The 26,948-nt window shown below is 37.7% G+C and overlaps 3 protein-coding genes across 5 annotated transcripts; 2 read left to right on the top strand and 1 right to left on the bottom strand.

The window, feature by feature from the left end:
- The first annotated feature begins 732 nt into the window (after nt 1–732).
- tnfaip2b (tumor necrosis factor, alpha-induced protein 2b) lies at nt 733–5,233 on the top strand. Of its 3 annotated transcripts, none has more exons than XM_017463812.3 (12): nt 733–850; nt 1,913–2,047; nt 2,226–2,889; nt 2,999–3,110; nt 3,309–3,416; nt 3,508–3,602; nt 3,732–3,824; nt 3,913–4,039; nt 4,244–4,369; nt 4,460–4,615; nt 4,709–4,830; nt 4,920–5,233. In XM_017463812.3, the coding sequence occupies exons 1-12, from the start codon at nt 781–783 to the stop codon at nt 5,092–5,094; spliced, it is 1,983 nt and encodes a 660-aa protein (XP_017319301.1). In that variant the 5' UTR covers nt 733–780; the 3' UTR covers nt 5,095–5,233. The 3 variants fall into 3 exon arrangements, with proteins under 3 accessions (XP_017319301.1, XP_017319302.1, XP_017319303.1); XM_017463813.3 differs by lacking the exon at nt 733–850 and adding an exon at nt 1,448–1,568; XM_017463814.3 differs by lacking the exon at nt 733–850 and adding an exon at nt 1,520–1,636.
- Nucleotides 5,234–5,933: 700 nt separating this feature from the next.
- On the bottom strand, nt 5,934–12,586 carry si:dkey-196h17.9 (exocyst complex component 3). The gene is made up of 10 exons (XM_017463816.3): nt 10,850–12,586; nt 10,032–10,536; nt 9,705–9,933; nt 9,511–9,611; nt 9,321–9,398; nt 8,741–8,864; nt 8,092–8,208; nt 7,745–7,897; nt 7,190–7,311; nt 5,934–7,061 (listed from the first exon to the last, which is right to left on the bottom strand). The coding sequence occupies exons 1-10, from the start codon at nt 10,941–10,943 to the stop codon at nt 6,902–6,904; spliced, it is 1,683 nt and encodes a 560-aa protein (XP_017319305.1). The 5' UTR covers nt 10,944–12,586; the 3' UTR covers nt 5,934–6,901.
- Nucleotides 12,587–12,739: 153 nt separating this feature from the next.
- Nucleotides 12,740–20,833, top strand: LOC100304714 (eukaryotic translation initiation factor 5). Its single transcript, XM_017463817.2, has 12 exons — nt 12,740–12,880; nt 13,168–13,342; nt 15,341–15,620; nt 15,743–15,824; nt 16,007–16,179; nt 16,303–16,414; nt 16,632–16,750; nt 17,003–17,164; nt 17,435–17,596; nt 18,262–18,426; nt 18,537–18,677; nt 20,404–20,833. Exons 3-12 carry the CDS (start codon nt 15,549–15,551, stop codon nt 20,497–20,499), a joined length of 1,284 nt encoding a protein of 427 aa, XP_017319306.1. The 5' UTR covers nt 12,740–12,880; nt 13,168–13,342; nt 15,341–15,548; the 3' UTR covers nt 20,500–20,833.
- Nucleotides 20,834–26,948: the final 6,115 nt, after the last annotated feature.

Here is a 26,948-nt window from a genome sequence, read left to right as displayed (position 1 = left end):
TACACCGATTATTTTATTTATTTTTTACCAGTAAAGAATTTCAAATAGAAACACTAACATCCTCTGAAACTAGCCTAGTCTCGTGTTAGATAACCAAAAAGTTTTATATTTTCTTGGTCTGGTAGTCCTGCAAACAGTGAAAACACCCGAGGCAAGTTTTATGACAAATAGGCTACAACTTTTTGTCCAATTTTCGAATTTTTAAAGCAATTAGCCCTCACATGCAAGAAAGAAATGCATGCAAACAGTCTATTTAGAAGCATGTTTTTAAAAGTTTTTTCATGGACAAGAATCTGGTCTCAGCCCAGTTGATTAACAGTCCAGTCCCCTGGACACATCTGTATCTCACATAAGAAAACTTATAAATGTAAAGTAGTGAAACCTTTCACTCAAATGTTTCTTTTTTGTTGTTCAGTATAGTGTCTTACTTCATACCACATGCTACAGTATACCACATTATTGCTGTAAGGATCCTGAGTACAGTTCCTAGTACAGTTATTATATGTATTGGTGCTCTGGATGAGCAGTAGGCTACACTTCAGTTTTTAATTTAAGATTGAATTCTTTAAATGGTTTAGATAGCACACCTTAAAGGATTTCAAGCAATGATGACCAAAAACGTGTATATTTTAGGTCTGTGACATCTGCTATGCAGGCATAATAGGTAGAAACCACAGTCCACATCCTTCCGACTAAAGTTGTCTCACATGACTTTCTATATCTTACAAACGCACCTGTTACCATAACAGAAAGTACATTACTCTGAAGCTCTGTGCCCTCATGGCATCCAATTCATTCAGCTGGAGGTTACTGGACCTTTTACGTTCCCGACATAGAGGTGACCAGGACGGTAAGAACACAGATAATCTCGGAATAATAATAATAATAATAATAATAATAATAATAATAATAATAATAAGTTTTATATAAATAATACAATTTGCCTACTAATAATAATGGTGGTGGTGGTTGTTGTTGTTGTTAGACTTACACTACAAAGAAAAAAGGAAGAAAGAAAGAAACTCTTGCATGATAGATTTATTCAATGAAAGAGTTTTCCCCCTCATTGCACTGAAAAGATGCTTCCATTTTAACCAACAGCGTTCTGAAAACTCAGTAACAGGATGAAGGATGCTTTGGAAAGCCTCGATTTCTATATTATAGCATGCGGCACAATAACGTGATTGGAGGTTCATGTAAACATGTTTCCATGCTATAGGCTAATAATGCGTTCATGTCGCAAACATTTCGATTTTCAAAGGTTCTGGGTCGGTTCCTGCCGCTAAATGGGCTACTATACTAAATAGTTTTACAGACTACACTTTCAAAAAAGCAGTGGCAGCAAAACAGGACATAACACATCATACAGGCTACAGCGCGTAATGAGCAGCACAGGCGTGTCTTAATAACGCACCTCTGCCAGGAAAATTCACGTGCACCAGAAAGTGTTTGTCCGCGTGCCAGTTCCTTCCCCTGTGAGTACAGACTAAGTGGAGGAGGATGCAGTTCATATAAGTAGCACACACATACACACACACACACACACACACTAATAAACAGAACCGCTGGTGAGTTGACTACTTTTGATTTTGGTGAACTTCAAACAAACTTTACTCTTACAGCCTCAACAGTGAAGGTATTTCTTTATAGGACTCGTATTTTATAATACTTGTATGATTCAGTTACTCTGTATTTTGCCTCCTAACTCAAAACCTTGCACATGGCAATTATTAGTCTGAAACATTCTTGCCAAATCAGCTGTATAATACAGTGATAACCCTAATTCGTTTTGTCCTTAAGCCAGCAAAGCTATTAGATCTACATATATTTAACAATGCCTGTATTCTTTTTAACACTGCTTGTGTGCATTAGTTACTGTACCTATAATCTATTATTCTTTTCTGTCTTAAAGGAACAATGACTGTTGGATCATCATCCCCCATAGTCAGAACGGTCTCACCTTCTAAGTGTATATTTTCCAAATTTAAAATAAGCCTACCATTTTTCAAAAGGAATACCCATATTCAGGATGATATCAAGTCTGAAGGTAAGAAATTTTTAGTATTTAGTTATCACTCCAACTAGTTAAGATGAAAATAGCATAGTCAGGTACCTGTCATTAATGAAATATATTGTTGTTTACAGAAAGTGCTCATGAAACGGAGTGTGGGTTTGTGTTGTCCTGGGGTCCTAAATGAATTTCTGTGCTTCTTTGGCTCCTTTAGAAATTCTGTTAACTTTTCAGCAGAATCTCCAGCAGCATCAGTTTGTTGTGGCAGGGAAGCAGCTGATTTGTCGAGAGGAGCGTTTGTTTGCACTGAAACAAGAAGGGATGGGATCCAGCAAGAGCATGTTGGCAGAAGAGGAGGAAGATGAGGAGGAAAAACTGAATAAAGACTTTGAAGACCTTTTAACGAAAGTTATGTCAACAGTTGAGAAATGTTTTGATGTTCAAACTAACGAAGAGAAAGAATTTCTAAAAGAGGCAGTCCTAGCCATCGACCAAGAGGAAGAGCAGGACAGGAGATGGGAAGGGGTTCAGAAAAATGAACGTCCTCCATGGAGACCAAGGCATTGCAGACTGGCCCATGACCACCTGCTTCGCAGTATGGTTCTACAGCGGATGGAGGAGGCAAAGCTAGATTCAAATGTTAACTTTAAGTCTTCAGTTCAATTGGAGATCACTGCCAAGGGTAAACAACTGAAGAAAGACCTGCTAAAAATTGCAAAGAATGTGAAGAGCTGCTACCCAAAAGAGAATGTGTGCCAATTGTATGCCAAAATATACCATCAGGTTTTTTGTGACAAGCTCAGGGAAATTGCTGATTATGGACTTTCTGATGAAGACTGCACACAAGTCCTTCTTTGGGTGAATAGTCTTTACCCTGAGTAAGTGAGGAAAGCCATACCAAGGCATTCTGTAACCTGTAAATGCTATTTATTTTAATATATTATTATTAAAAGTTGTTTATTAATTGAACTACATTTTGCTTTTCAGGATTCTGAGGCATGAAGAGCTTTCTGGGATGATTGACTATGAACATCTTGAGGCACTGATCCCTGATGATATCCTTGAATTGTTGGAAGAGCAGTATTTGACCAGTAAAGAGGTATGTTATTGTGTTATTGTTAAATCTCTTATATCTAAGTGCCCAGATAGACTGACCTCAGAGAAACCAGGCTTTGACACATCTTTTTCGGACTGACACATTTAATTTGAATTGTTGCGTTTGTGCTTATTCATTAAGAAGATTAATCTTGTATAATTTTTGTACCTCATTGTGTCCTTTCTTTGGTCGTGTCACTAGAATGAGCTATGGACATGGTGTCAAAGAGCCTTGAGCAGTGAGAAGGAAGCTAATCCTGAACTGATGGATAATTGCTACTCAAGCCATCTGGCCATTGATGTGATTCAGGTACTACTACTGAAAATACAGTCAAAGCAATGTACTGAAAATAAGTGAATGTGTGATGTTCTAAATGCAGTTATGTTTATTTTTTCTGCAGTGTGTCAATGCTCTTCTCAACTCATCAAAGAATGTGCTGGGCTCTTGGTCAAAAACTCAGAGAATCACACACCAGTTAAAGCAATTCCTTATTAAGTGAGTTCCATTTGTTACAAGCTGGTTTTTAAAATACTTCTTTTTTATTTATTTACTTAATATTTTGAAGTAGAATCATTTTTATAGACACAATTATGACAATTTTAGCATGAATTGGCCTGTTTTCAGTTACCAGCATTTCCTTGAGAAAGTGATTGAGGATAATCAGGTGAACGCTGATGCTGTATTGAAGGCCAACCTGCCCTGTATCAGAGATCTCAGGTAAGCATCTGGAAATTTACTTTGGAGTTTTGCAATATGACATTGTACCTCTGGAAGTACCCAAGTGTAAGAGTTGTTGTTTCTCTAGGAATTACATAATGATGAATCCAGACCCCTTCCCTCAACACATCAAGAATGAGTGTATAGATCTGCTGACCAGGACAAGAGACACATGCCACAGTTATTTCACCAAACCGATCCATAAAAATCTCAAGGTAACTCAGATGCAGAAGTGTATATATTTTATTAACTATTTTACCAATGTATTATCATAATAATGCATTTCATGAATCTACATAGCTTTACTTGATTATCAATTCAATTAGTAGAATTCATACTACTAAAAAGTTTGATTTCTTCTATTAAGCCTATGTGATTAAAGATAGTAGTTAAAAAAAATTCTCTGCATGCTTCCACAGTGGACATACTCCAAAGTGGGTACCAAAGAATGGCTTAAACACAATGAACATGTGTGTAGTGAATTGCTTGATGGGGTGCATAGACACATCCAGCAAATCAGAAACCTGCATGAAGCATGCCTTAAGGTACAAAGATTTATTAACAGATTTATTAACTGCTGGATACAATGGTTTCTGCATTCTGGTATAATTTTTTATATATATATATATTAACAGGAGTTGGTCAGCAAGCTTCATGAAGAACTGTTGGCTGAGTATGTGAGGAAAATGATGAAGAAGAAGATCATACTTAAAGATGAGAAGAAACAACACCAAGCAGCTGAAGCTTTATGCAAAAATAGTCAGAAAATACATGCTCTGTTTACTGAGGCTGTAAGTTTTATATACTTCTTTAGGCTGTAACTGTGTTTCTACTTCTTTGGGAACTTTGTTTAATAGTCTTGTTTCAATGGTCTTCGTGTACAGGGGTCATACATGAAGGACCTGGAAGACATCCTGCCCAAATTAGCTGAACTGCTGAAACTAAATGATCCACAATGCATTGAACTCCAGCTGGTCACCCTCTCTAACATTTACCCAGACCTCAGGTAATGCTCCATCCAGACATGTATGTGCACATTTGTGTAAAATACAGCTTGTACACCTCAGAAACTGACGTAACTCTTGTGTTTAACAGTGACGCCCACGTCTCTGCCTGGCTACACCTCAAGGCAAACCTTTCTCCCTCGGACCTCAAAAAAATAAAGAAGACATTCACTATGTATCATGGTCAAACCTCAGAAAGCACTATAGATGGCATGGATTCCCTTCATTCAAACACAAATTTCTTCTCCAAAGTAGCCATGAAGTAATCATCTGAAATACTGTAAAATACCAAATGTTTCTAATTCTCATGATGTATGTTGTCTTTATAGTGTTTTATGCAGTCCCATGTGCAATGTGAAATGATTAAGCTATTGTAAAAATTGTAAATAAATACAGTACACGTTACTGCATGTTTTTGTGTATTTCTTTGACGTGTCTTGTTGAGCAGGGTATTAGTACAAGCCCACTGTATGGTCCTAAAAGTAGTCGGTTAATCATTATTAATAGACTCTCCTGGATTCCTAAACATGGAAAGGGACAGGAAATACTGTCTATTTGGCGTGTATAAACATTCTCTTCCTATTTTACTGCCGTGCATAATGACACTTTCTATTGTGTTAAACAATGAATGTACTAGACATTGACTCTTGGCTAACACTTGTTCTGGTATGTGATCAGTATTCAGTGGGAATAGCCTCAAAGAAGTGCCTAATTACTGGAAGATACAGGATATGAGATTTCCTTTACAACTAAACCAGGCTTAGTTACATCTATTATGAATTAAACAATAACATTCATATCTGCTACTGCTTAGTTGTTAAATAGTGCAGCTTGGAGAAGTTGTTTTAGTGTTTGTATGTGTCTATATCTGAAGTTGGTTCTTAAAATGGTACACTATGGGGACCAGTTTTGACAAATTCAAAAAGAAACAATGCAGTTTTCACTGAATAATTTTTTTTTTTTTTAGCCCCTCAAGAACTGCTGAGTTTAACAGAATTAGAGCTTACAGCCATCTAACAGGAATATGGTTTAATTAGTTATTTATTTAACAAGCACATTTTTAGGGCAACTGAGATAATACCAATATCTAATAAAACAATTGTGCTCATTTTAATGCTATATCAAGTTTAATAGATACATTTGCTACAGAGGCACAGAGCTCCTGCCTTCCATGGTATTATTGTAAGAAAACTCAGCAAAGGATAGTAGGTTTTAGGCAATTTGCTGATTTGGATTGAGTCAGTGTAATGTATTGTAACTTGTAACTGCAAGAAAACAGAACATTGTGAACGTGGTTGGATATTCTCCAAGCGTGCCTCTATGGTTTACTTTAACACTAGTTTAAGTCAAAATATACAATGCTGCCCTCAAGTGGAAATGCTGTGAATTTTCATAAAGGAGTTCTAACGCTTTAAAAAGGTTAAAACACTCAAGTAACATGTTTCTTGTTGCTTGAGAGCAAGAATTAGGGCAATAATCTAACAAGCTAATGTCATTCTCTTCAGAAACGTAAGAAAATAGACAGACACAGCAAGGTCTAAATATGAATGTAAAAATAATTTAACAGAATCAAAACAATTTTAATATAATTAAATCAAATGTTGATACATGACACATAGAGCCCTGCCCTTTTGAAATACATTTCCTGTTTATATTTAAACAAATCAATTGTTAAAGCTTAATATCTGTTAGCTTAGTTAGACCGTAGGCAAACACAATGTAGTGTAAATAGGTCCAGTGCAATATGATGAACAATCACGTAATAACTGTGAAATAACATCAAGAAGGCCAATGCAACATTCCACCTCCCCAGGAATAGCTTTCAATTACTACCAAAATGTAGCAAAATTATGATGAGCATTAATATAATTCATATTATTTAGAAAATTTATAAATAAATACGATAAATCGAGCAATAACTGGAATGTCAAAGTTAAAACCATTTAAAATAATTTCCCATAAACCTTCAATTAGTGTTACAATAGTGTCTTTAGACAAAACATAAGGGGGAGAAAACTCATGCACACATGAAAGTCTTGGGCCAGACACTGGTCATCTGCTTTGTCATTATATTCAACAAAGACAGCAGCAGCAGTACACATGGGGATGGGGTCTGAGGTGGTCTCCATTTCTGACATGATCTTCAACATCCCTACTCACATGAATTATTTTCTTAATCTGTCGTCTTGACAATGCCCCTCTCCAGTACAGTAGGGCAGGTATGTACTCCTCACTGGAAATTACAAATACCACATTTTTCAATTAGGACTTTATCATTAACCAGAAATGTACCAAACTTTATGCTGATTTAAATTTGAATTGATTTTAATTTTTTAGTGCATTAGAGTGCATAGAGTTTACCTCTCCTCAGGGAATGTGACATACAGTTCCGAGCAGATAAGCTTAAGAGTATCTACATGACGGCACTGCAGAATCTCACCCATTTTCAACAGGACAATTTTCTGCTCATCATCACTTCCATTCTATTGGAGAAAAAAAAAGTTCAAATTACATTTGCTTCATTTGTTTTGAATAACATTTTACTGTTCAAATTTAAGCATGAAGAGTGTTTAAAATCAATCATAGCAAACATTCAGTAAAATGTAAAACAAATTCAAATAGAAGCATACAAGTTTGCAGTGCTATCATACTGAGTATTCTGTATTGGCAGTTGCTGTATAGCAAGAATTATGTTTACTTTGGATGCCATTTTAAAGAAGTAGTGTAAGCACAATAGGTGTTTATAGTGAAATAGCTTACTACTCTCTTGATTTATTCATACACTAAAAAAATAGTCTACATTTATTTTCAAAAAGTGTTCACGGTCGTTTTAAGATGGTTAGGGTTCCTGTCTCTTTGTAAAGTGCAGCATTACTTGGCAAGAATGTACAGTATATTAACATTTGTGTTTCTCACCTGTTTTGCAAATTTGGAGTGGAAAAGTTCAGCATCGCACATTATCTTCTTTCCCACATCGTTCCATCTCTTTTCCAATTTTTTGTACTTTCTCTGCATTAAACACTGCAGGTATGCTCTGGTAACACTGTGGTATGCTGCCTTTACAATAAGCTATAAAACAGAGAAAAGAAGAGTCACTGTATGTCAAATTATGCAGAAAATTGCAATAACATTTAACAGTTGCAAAAACAAACAAGAAAAGCAACATTTTGTAAAATACAATAAGGTTGAAAATAATGTTAGGGAGGTTAGGAAGATTCTCACAGATATATAATTTAGATATCAAATTAGTACAGAATGCATACCTCTTTTGTCTCCTCTCCCTGTTCCATGTGCGGTAAAGTTGCAAGCATCTTTTGACTTATGATCATCATATTATTTAAATGTCCATCCTCTTTGGTAAAATACTTCTTTAAATTGTCCTACAATTGTAAAATGTAATACTTTAAAATGTAATATATACATTTATTGTAAATCTTAAATCTGATGACCCAGAGAAAGCCCAGTCACAAAATAAACAATAAAGCTTAGTGATGTATGTAATATAATGTACAGTATATGTGACTTTTTTGCATAACATTTGCAATAAGATTATCCTATACGACAGTGGTTCCCAAACTTTTCCAGAGTAAGGCCCCCCAAATGGCATTAACATTTAACCAAGGCCCCCCTTTTGCAAGATGTCTTTAAAACACATTAAAAATACAGACTTCTGAATATACCCCCCCCCCCTTTTTTAATTAATAATTACATCTTACATCTTTACATTACATTACATTAGGAATTGATTGTGTATGTGTGTGTGTGTGTGGTTGTCTGAGAGTGAGAATCTATTTTTCCACACCAAATTGTTGAAGCCCCCCGGGCGCCCACTGCCACTGCTATACGTTACCGTTGTCTGGGGAATTTTATAACAGTACTGCACTTTTTTGGTAATACATGAAAAGGACTCACCTTTGCTATGTTTGCAAACAACTGCTGTGCACTGAATAAAGATTGAGTCTCCATGTTTTCTAACATCAGGACAGTGGATGAATCAGTGTTATTGTTTGAATCAATAATGCTCAGAGCATACGACCTGCAGCAAAATAAAATCATCTCAAACTTAATAGGCTAAATTGTGTAGTACAGGCATGATCTGATAAGTTACATATAGATTATGTAAATTTGTAGTCTTGTTGAAAAGATGATTTAAGATGAAACATTAAACTAAACAAAATTAAATCATTTTAAAACAATCTCCAAATCATACTACCACTCACAATGTCTCTGTTAAGAAAAATGTTTTAGGCTGACAGGAAATTACCTAGTAGATCTTATGGAAATGTGTCCGCGTGCTTCATATGATTCATTTGCATTTTACATTACATCATTTGACAGATGCACTTATCCATGGATGACGGAAGTGTTTTGTGGACTCCATTAAAAACATGATCTGTGATGTTATTTTTTAAAAATCTAAATCGTAGGCTCTTTACCAAGCTCGATATATTGTTACACGCTAACCGTTGTAAGGATCACCTTTCAAACTCACCTGAGTTGCCTACAGGTATAAATTGTCCTGAAGTGACTCAGTAAATTTGCCTTGTTGGCCCTCTGTGCATTCACATACCTGCCAACACACATTTGTTGGTAGAGAGGAAGTTAATTTTATACTAATTTATATTAATAAAAAACTAAAACAGCTGCCATTCAGTATAGGGCAGAAAATCTAACAAACTCACCTCTGTATGAAACTGTGAAGTTCATCACAACAAAGTCTTTGAACAGCAGTTTTAAGGGTGTGGCTGACTGTTTTACTTGCCTGAATATGTGCATTCAGAAACTTTAGAGAGATAGAGGGGGGAGCAGAGTTAATGTTGGAGAGATTCTGGACATTACATGTATTCAAAAATGGGACATCCTATCTGCTTAGTACCTGTATGACATCAAGTTGGACTTGAATGAAAGCCTCCTCACTGCTGTCATCACAACAAACACCATTAGGTTCATCATGTTGCAAGATGCTGTGCAGTGTAGTCGAGATATTTTCCTGAAGGAGTGTAAGGAATTTCTGCTTTGAATACTCCAACCAGTCAGCCAGCAGGAGAGGGTCTGATACACTGAGCACACAATTCTGTGTGATCAGGCATGCTTTATGGGCCTGCCTGAAATTATAAATAATTAAAGAAATCATGACAAGTCATTTGCCAGTGCAATGTGCCAGGATATTGGATCATGATAATTATATTGGTAAAGTACCTACCTAAAGTATGTATTTTTCACCCATTGTAGAAGGAACAAGGAGTCTTTTACTGATGAACTTCTATCCATTAAGAAGCGCAGCATGCTAAACAGGCGACGATTATAACTGTCAAGCAGGTAATTGACTAGTCTCGAATCTTCTAAGACTGGAACTAAGCCAGTCACCTTGTTACATATGAAACTCATAGCATCATTCAGGTATTCCCCAGTGTATGGCTGTGAGTTTGTTGGCAGTGCAGGAAAGTTATTATGTACAAACATTTCCACTGCTGTGAGGTAGTCTTTCAACCTGAACTGAGAGTAGCTGTCAGAGCCCTCATTTCCATCAGGTATGATATCACACTGTTTCACCTGCTCAGCTGTGGCTTTTAGCTCCTGTAAATATGTGTCTCCAGCAAGTGTATCTATGAAAATTGAAAGGATTGTGTCTTGAGGGGACATTTGGGTATCTGCACCAAACTGGTCTGTTGTGTTCATGGGGCAATCGGTTTGTTGTCTGGGATCTTCTGTAAATTAAACATTGGTATATAAATTGCATCTGACAAATAAAGCTTCTCAATTAACTTTTATATAGTTCTGGTTTCAACAGAAAAAAAAACATTCTACACCATTCTCAACTCAGAGGAATATTGCTATCAAACAAAACAACGTTCTATTGCAAAAATAAATCTGAGAAGTCCTCTCTTGTTGGTGTTAATGCTTACATGGAAAGCAAGAAGTAACTAAAATAGTTCTCTTTGTGACTGTCATCTTAAGTCTACATTATGATCATTGAATTGGAATCCTAAATGAACAGTAATAAATGAACATATAACTTACCATCTGCAGCACCAGAGGGCTCTGAGCTCACCAAACGTTCCTCTTGCCTATCTTGACATTTTTTCTTAAACAAGGTTTTAAAACTCCTCTTCATTTTTCTTGCTTGTCTTCTCCACTGCAGACCTTCTAAATGTACTCAATTTTTTGTTATTATTATTATTATTATTATCATTATTATTATTATGAAGAGCTACAATTATATCAAACCTCGGTTATTATCCACAAGCTGAATAGCAGCCAGCTTTGAGCAGCCAGGTTAAATACACACCCCACACCCATGGCTGGTATTCCCCAGACGTTAACCAACCAGCTTCATCCAGTGCATGCAAATAATAACCCCAGCCACAGTATTTCCCCATTACCTCAAAAAAAATTCCCAAACTTTTCCTATTGGTTTCTTTTTGCAGTGCCTGATAATGTGCCATTTTTGTCACCTTAAATGTGAACAAGTTGAGTCACAATCCTTAATTATTGGCTAATTAATAGCAAAGCAGCAGTTCACAGCTTTTTCTTGGGGGGGGGGGGGGGGGGGTGTTAGGTACCTATTTGGTATAAATAAACTATAATAATAATCATGTTATTCTAAGCACCTTGCAAGTACCTGGACAGTTTAGTTGAATGTCATATGCCTGGTTCTAGGTATTAGAAAGAAAATTATTACCAGTAATTTGCAGTTTGTACCATACACGTACCCAGTTAATGCATAAGGGTGGATCATGGGTTCTTTAAAGTTTCATTGGATAATTAGGAAAGGTAGCTTTCGTAAACAATGTACTGTATGTATAAGCAGTCTGTACATGATTTTGCAGTTTTTTGTGACTGCTGCGGCAAATAATACTTGATTTTGCTGTGCATTTTTCCAAACTTGTGATGCAACTTCCGGAGTTTTTGTGAGAAACTACTTGAATTGGCAAAATTGCAATTGTCTTTCGCAGTGTTGTTTGTTGGTAAATGAGACCTTTTAGCTGTACTCAATTTCGACGCACATGAATCGAAGGCTTTGGCTGAAAGCGTGTTGTGATGACGTCACACAACGCGTCTTGGCCCAAATATGTGGAAATTTTGAAAAATTGCACGGTCCTCTGAATATTACGGGGTTTGCTTGATTTTGCATTAATTTCTACGATCGCTAAATCGCTAAATACTGAAGGGACTGTAAAGGTAGGCAGTGTCCAAAATGGCGCACTACCCAACACAGTAGGCGAAAAGCAGTACATCAGAGGGGTGGTATGTCCGAATTCTCAGTAGGCGAGAAACAGTATGTGAGGAATACCCGGATGATGTACTGCTTCCGGTGAGATTTTGCAGTATGCAACCGATGGACAGTACGAGAGTCAAAAAATCCCATAATGCAACGGGACTGGTGCGGACGAACTCAGAAAGAAAGGCCGAAGACAGCGTGTCAGCTTTTATTAAGTATTAGACCTTGGTTAAGCAGGACTTGTTTAATAGTGTCGGAATAAATTGTTAACCTGTTGAAGGTTTAAACAAGTAAACAGTTGTCACGGCGTTTGAAACCTTTTTTTTTTTTTATCTCCATCATGCCTTAGCATCGGCCAAGCTAACGGCAACGAATTTGCCTCCTAGCACTGCCTACATTACTTATTCAATTAACTTTACTGATATGCATTTTGCCGTTAGTGCGGTTGCTTTTATCTGTTTGTTTGTTTGTGTGTGTGTGTGTGTGTGTGTGTGTGATTTTTGTGTTTATGATGACATCGAAGGTCACATGACAATGCCAACATGGCGGATGTAGTATGCCCGTGATTGTATTCATGCTACACGCACGTATTGTTTCTGTGAAATCAAATGGGAATACTGAGCACGAGGCGATGGGATTGTGATTGACATTAAACGGGCCACTCAGGATGCAGATTGTGCCATGGTAGAGGAGCTCGTCCAATGGATACCTTGTAGGGGCGGGGCGATTAGTCCACTCGTCACGAGAGGGTTGTTTGCTCGTCATCAAGTTTCGGTTGTATTTCCAAGGCACTCTGCCATTGCGTGGTGGCGCAGGAAGGTTCTAGATAGGTAGGAACAGCAGCTGATAACAGTATACCAAAATTGTAACTTTGTATTTGGCTTATTTATTTTAACAATTCGCTTGTTAAGAGAAAATATGTGTGAGATCTGGTGAGAAAATATTTTAGACCTGTTATTGGTAATTTTTCCCAGCTAGCTAACTTGCTGGTTATATAAACTAGCTAACTATCAGGTCATCACTGCTGCTATTATTTCAGATAAATCTCAGCTAGCCATGTTCACTTTTTTCCGGAGGGTTTGATAAGTTACATGACGTGTCTTCATTTTATTCTCAGATTCCAGTATCGTTTCTGGACCTGCTACCTTGCCCTGACCCTTTTCTCTACAGCTCTATCGGGTTACATTCTTTGGATCACAACCCAACAACTCTTAACTCCAGCTCGACTGTCAGCTCTTCACTGCGTCGTTGGACGACTAGCGTTGTGTTTATGTCTTTATTTTACGGAAACGGTAAGCGTGTGAACAGTGTCTCAGATCACTGCTGTTAATGCTGGTTAACCTTATATTATATACGACAGAGTTTTCCAGACTTGTTATCAGTTCTGTGTCTAGCGTTAATAAGCCTACCCAGATGTTAGCGTAAAGGGTGTGAACGACGCGAGGAAATCGGATCAAAATGGCGCCCTACCTACCGTGTGTTCACCATGGTGGCGCACGTACAGCGCAGTTAGCTTAGCCTAGCCATGACGCACTCTGCACCATGAAGGAAACCGAGTCGAGTTCAGCCACCGTGGCCCACAGTTTAGGGCTTTTATATTTGGCTCATTCATTCTTCAAGAAATTGAACACTCGCGCTTGTTTTCCGGACTGGGAAGAAAAAATATAGATGTTGTCGTCTTGGTTTTATCCATGTTCTCACAGACAGGGACGCGCACACGATGGGAAGCCCTGTGGTTGGAGTATGGAAGTAGCCCAAGTAATCACAAGGGCGAGTCACAGTACAGTAGTGATGAGAAGTTCGGATCATTTTACTGGCTCTGATCTTTGAATCTCGTTCAGCAAAATGAACAAATCTTTTCTTTTCTTTTTTTTACGAGTCATTTCGTTCATTTCAGCAGAATATGATTAAAATGTTACATGTTAAATTCCCCAACATATCTCGTATTTGCGCAAAGGTTGATCACTTTTGGAATAAAAAATAAACTATAAGCTAATGCAACCAAGGCCAAATGATAAGAAACAGAAATGATTGCTTAATTAAGTTCTTCAGGCTATGCAGTCTGTTAGTTCAATTGGTTGACGTCTTCGGGTCCGAGTCATTTGTTCACCTTGTGACCGCCCCATATGCTGAATGCAGTGGGGCTGTGACGTGATGAGCGAATGACTCCACATGAACTAACCGTGTCTGTTTCGGGTACTGCGTGGTGCATTTATGGGGCGGTCACCGGAAGAACGAGCGACTCGAACCTGAAGGCTCAAGTCGTCAACTAATCATTTCTGTTTCCTGTACAGAACCTATGGGGATGTTGCAGCGCATGCACGGTCAAAAATTAAACAAATCGTTCATGAACAACACATTACTACAGTACAGTTGGACGATTGTTTTTGTGCATCAACATGCATGTAGAAGCATGTAAAGTTTTACTGAGTTGTTTAAAGATACACATTAGAGCACTGAAAATCACTAAACTGTGTTGGATTTAGGATTCCCTGCTCCACAGTTGGATATGCCTACTTTAAACCAGCCCTGAGATATGGTTCAACAGCTAGTTGTGTTATGTTAACCCTTGTTATGTTCGGTGCGAAATGACCCATACATGAAGCAGAACCAAATTAAACCATGTATTTGGTTAATTTTATCTATTAAACATGAGAAAGGGCCAGTTTATTTTGGTGCACTTGCTAGAATTTTCCTTAATATTTGTATTACACTGGTTATGTTGGTGTCATATTTTTAGCTGGGAATAAAACAGATTATGACAGTGTCGAAATATCAATTGAGACCAACTGCTTTTTACACACAAAAAGGTGAAATCCCTTTGTTCCGATTCATCCATGTCTTATTTTCACTCCCATCTGACTGCTGAAGGATCCCCAGGCATGAGGAGTGGGTTTGTGTGTCTTTACTCTTCCCCAAAAACATACATGTATTCAACGTTTCAAATATTTGGACCCAGCAGGCCAAAATCAATACGACCTTTGAACAGTACACTCATTGCTAAGTAGTGAACAGAGCACAAGGGATGTTATTTGTAGATGTGTCCCAACTTTGCTTAGGTCTGGTAATGTTTCTCTCATTCACAGTACCTCCGTGTGGAGTTATTTTGCCAATACTGTTTTCATTTTATGTTTAGTTTAATTAAAGTCTGCTGATTGTGAGGAGAAATGACTGGATGGTGTTAAGAAGCTAATCATTGGTGGTATTTGAAATATCCAGCTAATAGCAGTTCTTAAGTAGTATCAATGTGCACTGCTGTTTGGCTAATAAAAATGCGTTTGTTTTTTCAGAGCTGTTGCGCAGCTGTTGGAACGCAAGCGGTGTAAACCTAGACCACGAGCAAGGAACCTGCAGCCTCTGTGGCAAAATCTTTTTCATGTCAGAGACCGAGCACGCTTGCAGTTGTTTATGTCATCCCGTCTTCTCCAGACAGAAGATACCCAAAAATCCCCATCCAGGATCTTTTTATTTTGCTGATAGTGCCACAGGTCACTCAAAATGTCTGTTAACGTCAACCGCAATGTGTCGGACCAGTTCTACCGCTACAAGATGCCCCGTCTGATTGCCAAGGTACTTAGTCCCTATTAGTTGTTTTTATTTATTTAATAAATGTTTGTGCTTTTTTTAGATGCTAAAGTTGACTTGAAATGGACAGTGGTTTTTACTCATGAGTCTTTCATTTCTCTGACCAGGTGGAGGGCAAAGGGAATGGAATCAAGACAGTCATTGTCAACATGGTTGATGTTGCTAAGGCACTGAATCGACCTCCAACATGTATGTTTTAAGTGATGTCTTTTTCATTTAATGTAGTCAATTTATGATCAGTGTAATGCAGAGCTTAATTCATTCCAGTAGGGCTATATGGTGATTTGCACACTCCAAGTTGGCTTACAATGAAGATTGTGTGTGCCTGTCAGATTATTTCTGACAAAATGCATCTCTCTGTGTACCTTAAGATCCAACCAAGTTTTTCGGCTGTGAGCTTGGGGCACAGACCCAGTTTGACACAAAGAATGACCGCTACATAGTGAACGGCTCCCATGAGGCCAACAAACTGCAGGACATGCTGGATGGATTCATACGCAAGTTTGTGCTGTGCCCTGAGTGTGATAATCCTGAGACTGACTTGGTAAGTACGAGTGGATGTGTTACTTTGACTCAAACTACGTTAATAAATAAATAAGCATGATTAGATTTAATTCACAGTGCACTGTATTTTCTCCCTCAGATTAAATTTGAATTTGTCTTTCAGCATATTAATCCAAAGAAACAAACTATTGGAAATTCCTGTAAGGCTTGTGGATACCGGGGTATGCTAGACACTCGTCACAAACTATGCACGTTCATCCTTAAAAATCCACCAGGTAAGTTTCTTATATTTAGAGTTTCCATCATGTTCTTCTGACATTGCTGCAAGTTCCAGAATTATTTGCTGATTTTAAAAGAAAATGTGTTTAAAATAGATAATGTGGGTACTGAAGCATGTGTTTTTTTTTTTTGTTTTTTGTTTTGTTTTTTTTGTGGTTGTGTTAGCATAATAAATTTATCACTTTCCCTGTTCTGTAATCACCATTAATGTAGAGAGTGATAGTGGGCCTGTAAAGAAAGAAAAGGGGAAGAACCGAAAGAAGGACAAGGAAAATGGCTCAGGCAGTGGCGATTCTGGGAACCATAATGACATTGATGCGCCGGAAGCTGTGGTGAGTGCTTTTTTGCTCCTTTATCCTTGGTGATGGTCATTAGAATAGAGGTTGCATCAAGTGGTAATAATAGATCAATTACAGGGGTTAAATTAGGACTTTTTTTTTCCTTTTTCTTTTTTAAAAGTAGTTAGAAATGGCATGTTTTATTTGAGCTTCAGGTTAAGTAAGGTGCATTAACAAATTTTGGTCTGAAAACCTCTACATTTGACACGGAATGGACTCTTCATCCAAAACGTGCCCTGTGTTTAGGATGGTAATGAAGACGACGAGGACTGGGCAGAGGAGACCACCGAGGAGGCCCAGCGTCGGCGGATGGAGGAAATCAGTGACCATGCTAAGAACCTGACACTTTCAGATGACCTGGAGAAGACCCTGGAGGATAGAGTCAACATGTTTTATAATTTTGTCAAAGTAAGTGGATGAGGGTGTTTGTCATTGGGTACTGAGCAAATAAAACACAGGGGGGAAAAAGCTGCCTGAGTTGTGTTACTGAATTTACAATGGGGGGGGTTTTTTTTTTTGTTTTTTTTTTTGTTTTTTTTTTGTGGTATCATTGGTCTATCTGCCCAAATAAGTCTTTATGCGTTGGTCGTGGTGTGTTGGCTTTGAGGCCGGTAATAAGAAAATATTGAAGTATACAGGCTAGTAATGGCTTATTATTCTAACATGTTTCACTTCTAGGAAAAGAAAGAAAATTGCACAATAGACTCTGCAGACAAGGACATTCTGGCTGAGGCAGAGCGACTGGATGTGAGGGCCATGGGACCACTTATCCTGAGTGAACTGCTCTTTGGCGAAAACATCAGAGACCAGATCAAAAAATATAAACGTCATTTTCTTCGTGTAAGTCCTTACAATTTCTGGTAATATGATTAAAATGATGACAAGACAAGCAACAGAAGTCTTTAGTGTTTAGCCAGTAATTCACTTCACAAATTTGCAGCCATTCCTTATGAATTTTCCAAAGGTTTTGGACCGTAAAATACGAATAGTTTCACATTAAACACATCAAATCGAGATTTTCATATTACTCCCAAAAAATTGATACTGGGTATAACGGCCCATACGAAGCATCACATTTCCAGCCTTTAGTCTGTTTGCACCAGTTTGGTATGTTTATTGGTTTGTTTTATTTAAAATTAAAGAACAACTTGGTGCCCATAAATGGCACTAATCTCTGGTGCAAGTAAGCATTACTGACACAGGAATTGCATCATTTTCAACCTCCAAGCAGTAGAGCTACAAAGTGGGGGGAAAACATTTATACCTGGATGTTCATCTTCGCAACAAGTTTGTTTAGTGTTAATGATGTGAGCAGCCATGTTGATTTGACATCACTTGCTGAACATGAGGAGACAGTCCTGAGTTTACCAATAGGAATTCTCAGTTGAAGGGGTGTTTTCCAAATTCTGAGTTATGAGCTTTAGCTGAATGCGAATATGCATAGGAATGTGTACTCTGCTTTTTCCTCTAATACTGAAACGTTTTCCATTGTTCCATCACTACAGTTCTGCCATAATGATAAGAAGGCTCAGAAATATCTGCTGGGTGGCTTTGAGTGTGTGGTGAAGCTGCACAAAACTCAGCTGCTGCCTAGAGTTCCAATCATACTAAAGGACCTGTATGATGCTGATTTGTTGGAGGAGGACGTCATCCTCATGTGGGCTGAAAAGGTGTGCACATAAATACAGATGACTAATCATTCTTCTTTCTTTTTTTTCTTGGTGAAAACTTGCTTGTCATGTTATTTTAGTGTGTTAAAACATGTGGTTTTATACTTAAGGTGTCCAAGAAATATGTCTCTAAAGATTTGGCAAAGGAGATCCATGCTAAGGCTGCTCCTTTTGTCAAATGGCTGAAGGAGGCAGAAGAAGAGAGTGAGGGAAGTGAGCAGGAAGTAGAGGAAGATGATGAGAATGTAGAGGTAAATATGTTTTTCCCTTTTTATTTGATGCATGGGAGTGTTGACCTAATATTAAATTCTTGATGATCGTCAGTATAAGGTATATGAATAGATTAAAATTTTATCTTAAGTTCATTAGAGTTTACGTTGACAGAAAAATGTGTAGTATAACCCTACTTGTAACCTAACATGACAACTCATTATAACCATAAGTTACATTGCACTTTACATATACTGTATGAATTACAACAATAAAAAAAAAATCATAATTTATTCTAGCACCATGAAAGAAGAGTAGACAGGTGCCAGCAAGCTCTGCTTCAGGAAATGGCATATATGTGCTAAATTAACTATGAATATTATACAGAACAGCATGTTAACTTCAGTGATTTTATGGCCTGATTAAATTTTTGTTCTTGCATTTTAAAATTCAATTGTTTTTGGGATGATGATGATCACTGTTATAGCCATCAGGGGAAAAAATTATAGATTAACTAATTGAATAAATGTGAACATCTCTCCCAATTCTCCAACTTATCCACAAATGAAATCCATAGTTGTCTCAGTTCTATGATGCCTTTAACATTAGTATGCCCAAATCATAGTACTCTGCGTATTTAGATGTTAGGTCTTCACGGCAGTTCATTAACATTTCTAACATAGTTTTGCTACTAAAATTAACTTTTAGCTAAAGATTGCCTGCCTGCAGTTTTTACATTTTCTAAATGTCTGTGTTTGACTATGTATATTTAAGGCACTTTTGAAGCGTCTTACTTATTTATCCTGCAAATGCAGATTACACAACCTAGTATTGCCAGCTGAAGATGTTAAAACTTCGATGCCACATGCCCATTAAGGTTATGGTAAGCTCTTCGATGTGCCAAAGGCTGATGAATGAGTTCCCACCAGCACCTCAAGACTACGTGGAGTACTTAAACATCCAACAGTAAACAGAACTGTAAATCTGACTTTAAATCACCCATGCAGGCTGAAAACGCTTTAATTAAGCCAAAACCACACTGGGCAAGTTGTACGATTCCATTTAATTAATTGTTTCCAGCCACACTGAACATTAAACATGAGCCCAGGTGCTGTGCTGCACTTTTTCTCTACCTTACCTTTTTTTTTGTAATGCAGGACGACCTGCATTACATCTTTTACAGTTAACCCATGTCCAATATCTGCATTAACACTATACTCTTCGTGAAACATCTCAAGGTCACCAGAAAAGCTTAGGCCGAAAAAAGTAAAAACCACGCAATTTGCAATGGATGCAGCCAAAAATGTAATGCAAGCTATTGCTTTCCGCACCATATTTAAAGGTAAGCAAAACACTGGCCTCTTAAGGCAGAGGGGAAAAAAAGAAGCGAGCCCTTGTTTTAGCCTGGGCGAATGTAGCAGTGATCGCTGCTACATTGGTTTGTGTCCACCTGAGTTGACATCATTCGTCACCGTTGCTTTTTCAATGACCTACGGCTCGCACTGACTGGGGAATTTCTGATCTGTCTGCTTACATGTCGGATGCAAATGCATGTATCCGATTCATATCAGATTTATTTCAACATATGAATAAGGCCTGAAACTGATCTGAGAATATTGTAATCCATGTGCTTTTTTCCTGCTTACATGCTCATGGGTCATACCTGATCTGTGCCACAGGGGAGGAAAAAATCGGGAATTGGGTCATTTGAATCAAGGAGTGCAAATGCGGCCTTAGTGACTTTCAACTCTTCTTCCTGCCCTCTAGGTTGTATACTCTTCCTCTGCCCGTGAGCTGAAAGTGGAGACCGTTAAGCCAGAGAAAACTGAGGAGGAGGACGACCTTGACATTGATGCCATTTAAAGAAACAACACATGTTTGGCAGCCAGTTTAGACTATTCAGCTTTCTTTAATGATAGAATGATCAAATTATATCCAGTAGCCTTCTTTTCAGCCCCCTCTCTTATTTTCCATGTATTACCCTTTTACTAGATTATTCTGTCTCTGCAACTTGAGGCATGGTTTTAAAATACCGCTTTCAATGTCTTGCTGCTAACCTGTTATGTTCTTTCTCTCTCTGTACTGAGATTTATATTGTGACTTATTTGGTTAATGGATTTAATGATGCGGCATGGTTAGTTGTGATTGTTTTAACTTCTTTAATCATTAAATAAAGGATGCTTTCATGTTATTGAAATTATAGTTAGTGTGGGACTTTTTCAATTTCAAACTGTTATAAATAAAGCAGCCAGGAATAACAGAGAGCGTGAAAAATGAGTGAAAGAAAACCAACTTGCACACAGTACATGCAAATAGTACTTCCTGCATTTATTAAAAGTGAATAAATAAATTGGCAACTGGTCAGTATTTTATTTCCCCCAGACACCCTGCATTCAAAACAGTTACTAGTCTTGTGTGACTTATTTAATTCCACGCAGACTTCAGTTCAAGCTCTTAAATATATCACAGTCCGACTTGCTAATTATTGAAGCATAACCTAATAAACAAGAAATGTCTCCTAACTTTGATTAAATGTAGTTATTTGCAATAAAAAGCTAATAAGGTAGAGATACAAATTGTGACTTGGTTACTGACCTTCAACTTGTGTTAAACTGAGAAATGATTGCTAGCTGTTGGTATGCTAGAAGTTGTTGTACTAAACAAGTTCTATTCCACCCATCCTAACCTTCAGGGGTCCTGAAGTTGTGCTCAAGGCACGCATGCCAAGGATTTCCAACAATGTCACAAAGTGGTATATGATGCAGTCTTGGCAGTAAGTACAGTCAAACCAGCCATATTTCCCATTCTTTTTCTTACCTTGTACAAATGTCTGACCACATATCTACCATATGCAACTATGCACTGTTCCTTGCGGAGCCTACTATGTTAGTTGGATATGCAAAGTCATATACAGGTGCACGTGTAAGAATTTGAATATTGTGGAAAAGTTCATTCCCCCCCCAAAATTCAAAAAGTTGAACTTCCATATATTCATTATGCGTAAAGTGAAATATTTCACGCCTTTTTTTGTTTTGTTTTAATCTTAATGATTTGGGGTTACAGCTCATGGAAATCAAAAATCCACTATCAAAATATTAGAATAAAGAATTTATAATACAGAAATGTTGACCTGAGAAGAGCTCTAATCACCTAATTGACTCAAAACACCTACAAAGATTTCCTAAGCCTTTAATCTCTCTGTCTGGTTCAGTACACACAACCACAATCAATTTTCAGATGAAAGTCAATTTTGCATTTCATTTGGAAATCAAGGTCCCAGAGTCTGGAGGAAGAGTGGAGAGGACCAGAATCCAAGTTGCTTGAAGTCCAGTGTGAAGTTTCTACAGTCAGTGATGATTTGGGGTGTCATGTCATCTGCTGGTGTTGATCCACTGTGTTTTCTCAAGTCGAGAGTCGATGCAGCGTCTAACAGGAGATTTTAGAGCACTTCATGCTTCCATCTTCTGACAAGCTTTATGGAGATGCTGATTTCCTTTTCCAGCAGGACTCAGCACCTGCCCACTGTGCCAAAACTACTAGTAACTGGTTTGCTGACCGTGGTATTACTGCGCTTGATTGGCCAGCCATCTTGCCTGACCTGAACCCCATAGAGAATCTGTGAGAGACAACAGACCCAACAATACAGATGAGCTGAAGGTCACTATCAAAGCAACCTGGGCTTCCATAACACCTCAGCAGTGCCACAGGCTGATTGCCTCCATGCCACGCCGCATTGATGCAGTAATTCGTGCAAAAGGATTAAAGCCCCGGCCAAGTATTGAGTGCATAAATTAACATACTTTTCAGAAGGTCGACATTTCTGCATTATAAATTCTTTGTTGTAATATTTTGAGATACTGGATTTTTGATTTCCGTGAGCTGTAAGCCTCAATCATCGAGATTAAAACAAAAAAAAGGCTTGTAGTATTTAACTTTGTGTAATGAATCTAGAATATATGAAAGTTTCACTTTTTGAATTAAATTACAAGAAAAAAATTAACTTTTCCATGATATTCACATTTTTTTTTAACTGCACCTGTACTGTACTTCAGCTGGAGTTTGGTTTTCATCACATCTCATTCTCCCTGCTGGTTGGTTCCTTCCTCTGTGTTTTTCAACACTCCCTGCCCTCTCTGCTTAGACAGTGGAGCTCCCTGTTTCTTTCCCCAGTGAGAGCTGAACAGTTGATCTGATGGTTAAATTGACACAGGGAGGTAACTGTCCATGGCTGATTTGAGGCTACAAGGAGGACTCTGGGGCTTGATTGCTGAATTCTGTGCAGTGTGGGCCAAATCAGTGGTAGCAGCAGAAATACATACAGACTGCTTGTATAAGGTGGTCAGTGCCAATGCAGCCAGGGAGTTTAAACATCACGAATCCTGTAGCATGGCTTCTTAGTAACACCAAAACTGTGTATATTGGAAACCAGCAAATTTGGTGGTTAGCCACAAGAAACACTCAGAATGAACCACTTGAATATGCTAACAAATATCACAGGCTTTATAGACTTCAGGTGGAGAAAAAGACAGGTTAGTTGAAAAGAATCTTCCCTAAACCCCAAGGTGTTATTAGCAATCTGGATAGTTTAGTATGTTAGCTATGCTAGGAGCACTTAGCCACTAACACTTTGGAAGCACTGAAGAAGCATGTATACTGAGGGCAACCACTCGACTATGTTATGTGCGCTTAGTCACAAGCCTGCTAATCAAAGTGCTGTTGGAGGGCCCACTCAGCAGGGATATGGGGGAATGGAGAGAAACACAGTACCAGCCCCTGTGTACCTGTTAGCAGAGTCTGGCTAACTTAACAAGCTCAGTGGTTGAGAGCAAGGTATAAGGAATCAACATCATCTGACCAGTTAGACTGAAGAACTCAGCAGTGCTGTGAAGTGACAATAAAAGATGTCTGTCTAAGAAAACATGCTGTGACCAATAGGTGTCAGTATATATCCATCCTTCCTTGCTCGTACAAAAGAAGTACAGTGGATATTTAAAAAGTCTACACAACCCTGTTAAAATTGAAGGTTTGTGTGATATAAAAATAAATAAATAAAAAGATGAATGATGTCAGATCTTTTTCAAGCTTTAATTTGATATAGCAAATAATACAATTTAAATGCAAAACAAATAGAATGGGGAAAAAAAGAAAAAATACTTTAAAATATCCTGGTTGCACAAGTGTGCACATCCCTTACATAATACTTTCTTAAAGCACGATTTGCTTGTAATACAGCACTCAGTCTTTCTCTAAGAGTCTACCAACTTAACACATATTGATCTGTCAATTTTATTCCACTCTTTCTTGCAACAATGCTGCACATCTATTAAAATGTGAGACAACCTTCTTCGTCTTTCAACAGGTTCCATAGGATTTAGGTCTGGGCTCTGACTGGGCCATTCCAAAGCATTGATCTTCTTTTGAAGCTGATCTTTTATTGACTTAGGTTTGTGCTTTGGGTCATTATCGTGCTGGAAGGTGAAATGTTTGTTTAACAGAGACCTGCAGGCTTTGTACTAGAATAGATTTGAATTTGGAGCTATCCATGATTCCTCTGACTAAAGTCCCAGCTAAAGTGAAGCATGATGCTGTCACAGCTATACTTCACGGTGTGTATGATGTTCTTTGGATGATAAGCTGTACTGTTTTTGTGACAAGTATCTTTTAATAGAATTATGCCCAAAAAGTTCTACCTTGGTCTCATCAGACCATAACATGTCTTGCAGCATGGTTTCAGGTGATTTCGGTGGGCTTGGATTTTTTTTGTTCGTTTGATTTATTTTGTGAGAAAGGGCTTCTGTCGAGCTATTCTACCCCATAGCCCAGACATTTGAAGAATATGAGAGATTGTTGTCACATGCAGGGAGTGACCAGTACCTGCCAGATATTCCTACAGCTCCTTTAATGATACTGTTGGCCTCTTGGCAGCCCCCTGACAAGTTTTCATTTTGTCCTTTCATCCTGTTCTTGGTAATGCCACTGTAGTGCCCCATTTTCTATACTTGCTGATGAAGGCCTTCACAGTGTTCCATGGTATATCTAATATTTTGATACTTGACATTGAGATAACATATATGCTTTGTCATGACCATGGCTTTTTGCAGTCGGATGAAATAAAGATGTCAAGAATATCCTACAGAAAGAGTTGATCTTTATTTGGGGTTAATCAGAATCACTTAAGTGATGTCATCTGTATGATAATTACTCGGGGTCGGTATCGGTTGATCATGGTTACAAGAAATCTGTAATCAGTATCATTTACATTACATTTATGGAATTTGGCAGAAGCCTTTATCCAGAATGACTTACATATATCTCATTTATACAACTGAGCAGTTGAGGGTTAAGGGCCTTGCTCAAGGGCCCAGCAGTGGTAGCTTGGTGGTGCTGGAATTTGAACTCATTACCTTCTGGTCAGAAGAGTTTTGATGGCTGCTGATATTACATTAAAGGTAATACCACATACCTTTGTAATATCACATTTGATATTGCATTAAAAGGAAAAAGATCCAACATTATGTATCTTAGTTTCTTTATTTCTTTTTCTTTCTTCTTCTTTTTTTTATATATATATATATCACAAACGATTTTGAATATCCACTGTATTTTCCTCAGCACTGACATGAATTTTAAATTATTAGTTTGTCTTAACATTCACATAGCCTATAGGCTATATGTAACTGCTTGTGGTGTTATTCATCATAAAGACACACATATCAGAGTGTCAAAAAGCAGCCTCAGACCTGCAGTAGTTCTCCTGAATGTTATGTAAGCTGTATGGAGTTTTACATTTAACTTGTGGAGTTGACTGCTAATTGTTCAATTTATAGTTTATCATTTATTTCATGGGACAGGTGGCTTAGTGTTTAGCAGGTTTGGTCCGTATACGTTGCGTTCATTCGTTTTTAGTTTCAAAATTGAAAAACAAAATACAAATATAGATGCGTTCATTATTTTTTTTTCTTTTAATATTGACAATTAAATTACTAATTAACTATGTTTAAAACTCATTTTTGCTCAAAAATGCCACATTTTTCCAATATGCCTCATTTATACTTTTTTTGCCGTCTTATTTTTTGGGTTGGAGTTATTTCGTTTTGTGTAGTGTGCAATGTTCTGACTTATCACAGCGCTAGTTGCCTAAGGGACCGTCTGGCAATTCCACCCTTTGAGTTAAAACGTCTACGTAGTACAAGCATGAATTAAAATGATATAAGTTTTAACATACAAAAGTCATTTAAAAACATATTTTTACATTCTAAATGCCATATCAGGCTCACAATGAGATGCACCTAACCTAAATGTTTTAGAGATATAATTCACTTAAATGCTTATTTTTTTTTCACATTCCAAAAGTTGTAGTACGTTCATTGTGGCCAGACTTCTGTACTTCAGGTGAGATTTTGTGAAATATATCTCCCTTTATACAAATACAATACTCAATTATTTTAATAGGCCAGGCATTGTGAGCCTGCTACTTTTAGCATTTAGAATGTAAAATCTATGTTTTTAAATAACTTTTGTATGTTAATAGTTATGTCATTCTAATTAATGTGTGGACGACATGACATCTTGGGCCAGATCTAGGCATGGGCACTGGTGGTCTGAGCCCACCCAAACATCTGTCTTGCCCACTCAATCAGAACATAGGCAAAGACAATATTAATTGTCTATATTAATGTCAATATATTATTTTTTAAATGATTTGTGTATTGGTTAAAAGCAGTCTGAGGTGGGCTGTGTGCTTAGAAGTTTGAGGAAGAGCCGTAGACTGACACAACCAATCACAAAATAACACCAGAAAATTGCAGTATTTTTCTGTTTTTGTTGGCTAAAAGCAACGATGCATACTACACTCATGAGACAGCTTCAGTCTGCCCATCCTCTTTAGCTGGCAAGAACTGGGCCTGTTAACGTTTTAACTCAGTAGGTGGAATTGCCTGACGGTCCCTTACGCAACTTGCACTGTGATACCGGTCAGAACATTCTCAGGTGTAAATATGCAGCTCTAATTAATACGCGCTGGCATTTTTGAGTAAAAGTTTTATGTCCGTATATAATAATTGAATATTATTACACTTAATGGTGATATTAATATATGTGTAAGACTGTCGCCTCTATAGAACAAGGGGAGGGGAAAGTGAATATCCAGCAAATATCGAACCTAAAACTACTTTGAACTTGCCGTCCTCCCTTACTCTCTTACACCGCGGTCCCTCTTTAAAAAAAAAAAAAAAAAACCCTTTGATAAGCACGTAATGAACTTCTGGGAGCGAAGCAACTGATGAATTCGGCACGTTTTTCAGTGAGTTAAA

This window comes from Ictalurus punctatus, chromosome 3, assembly GCF_001660625.3.
Source record: "Ictalurus punctatus breed USDA103 chromosome 3, Coco_2.0, whole genome shotgun sequence".
Taxonomy (NCBI): domain Eukaryota; kingdom Metazoa; phylum Chordata; class Actinopteri; order Siluriformes; family Ictaluridae; genus Ictalurus; species Ictalurus punctatus.
This window is presented reverse-complemented; position numbering and strand designations above follow the sequence as displayed.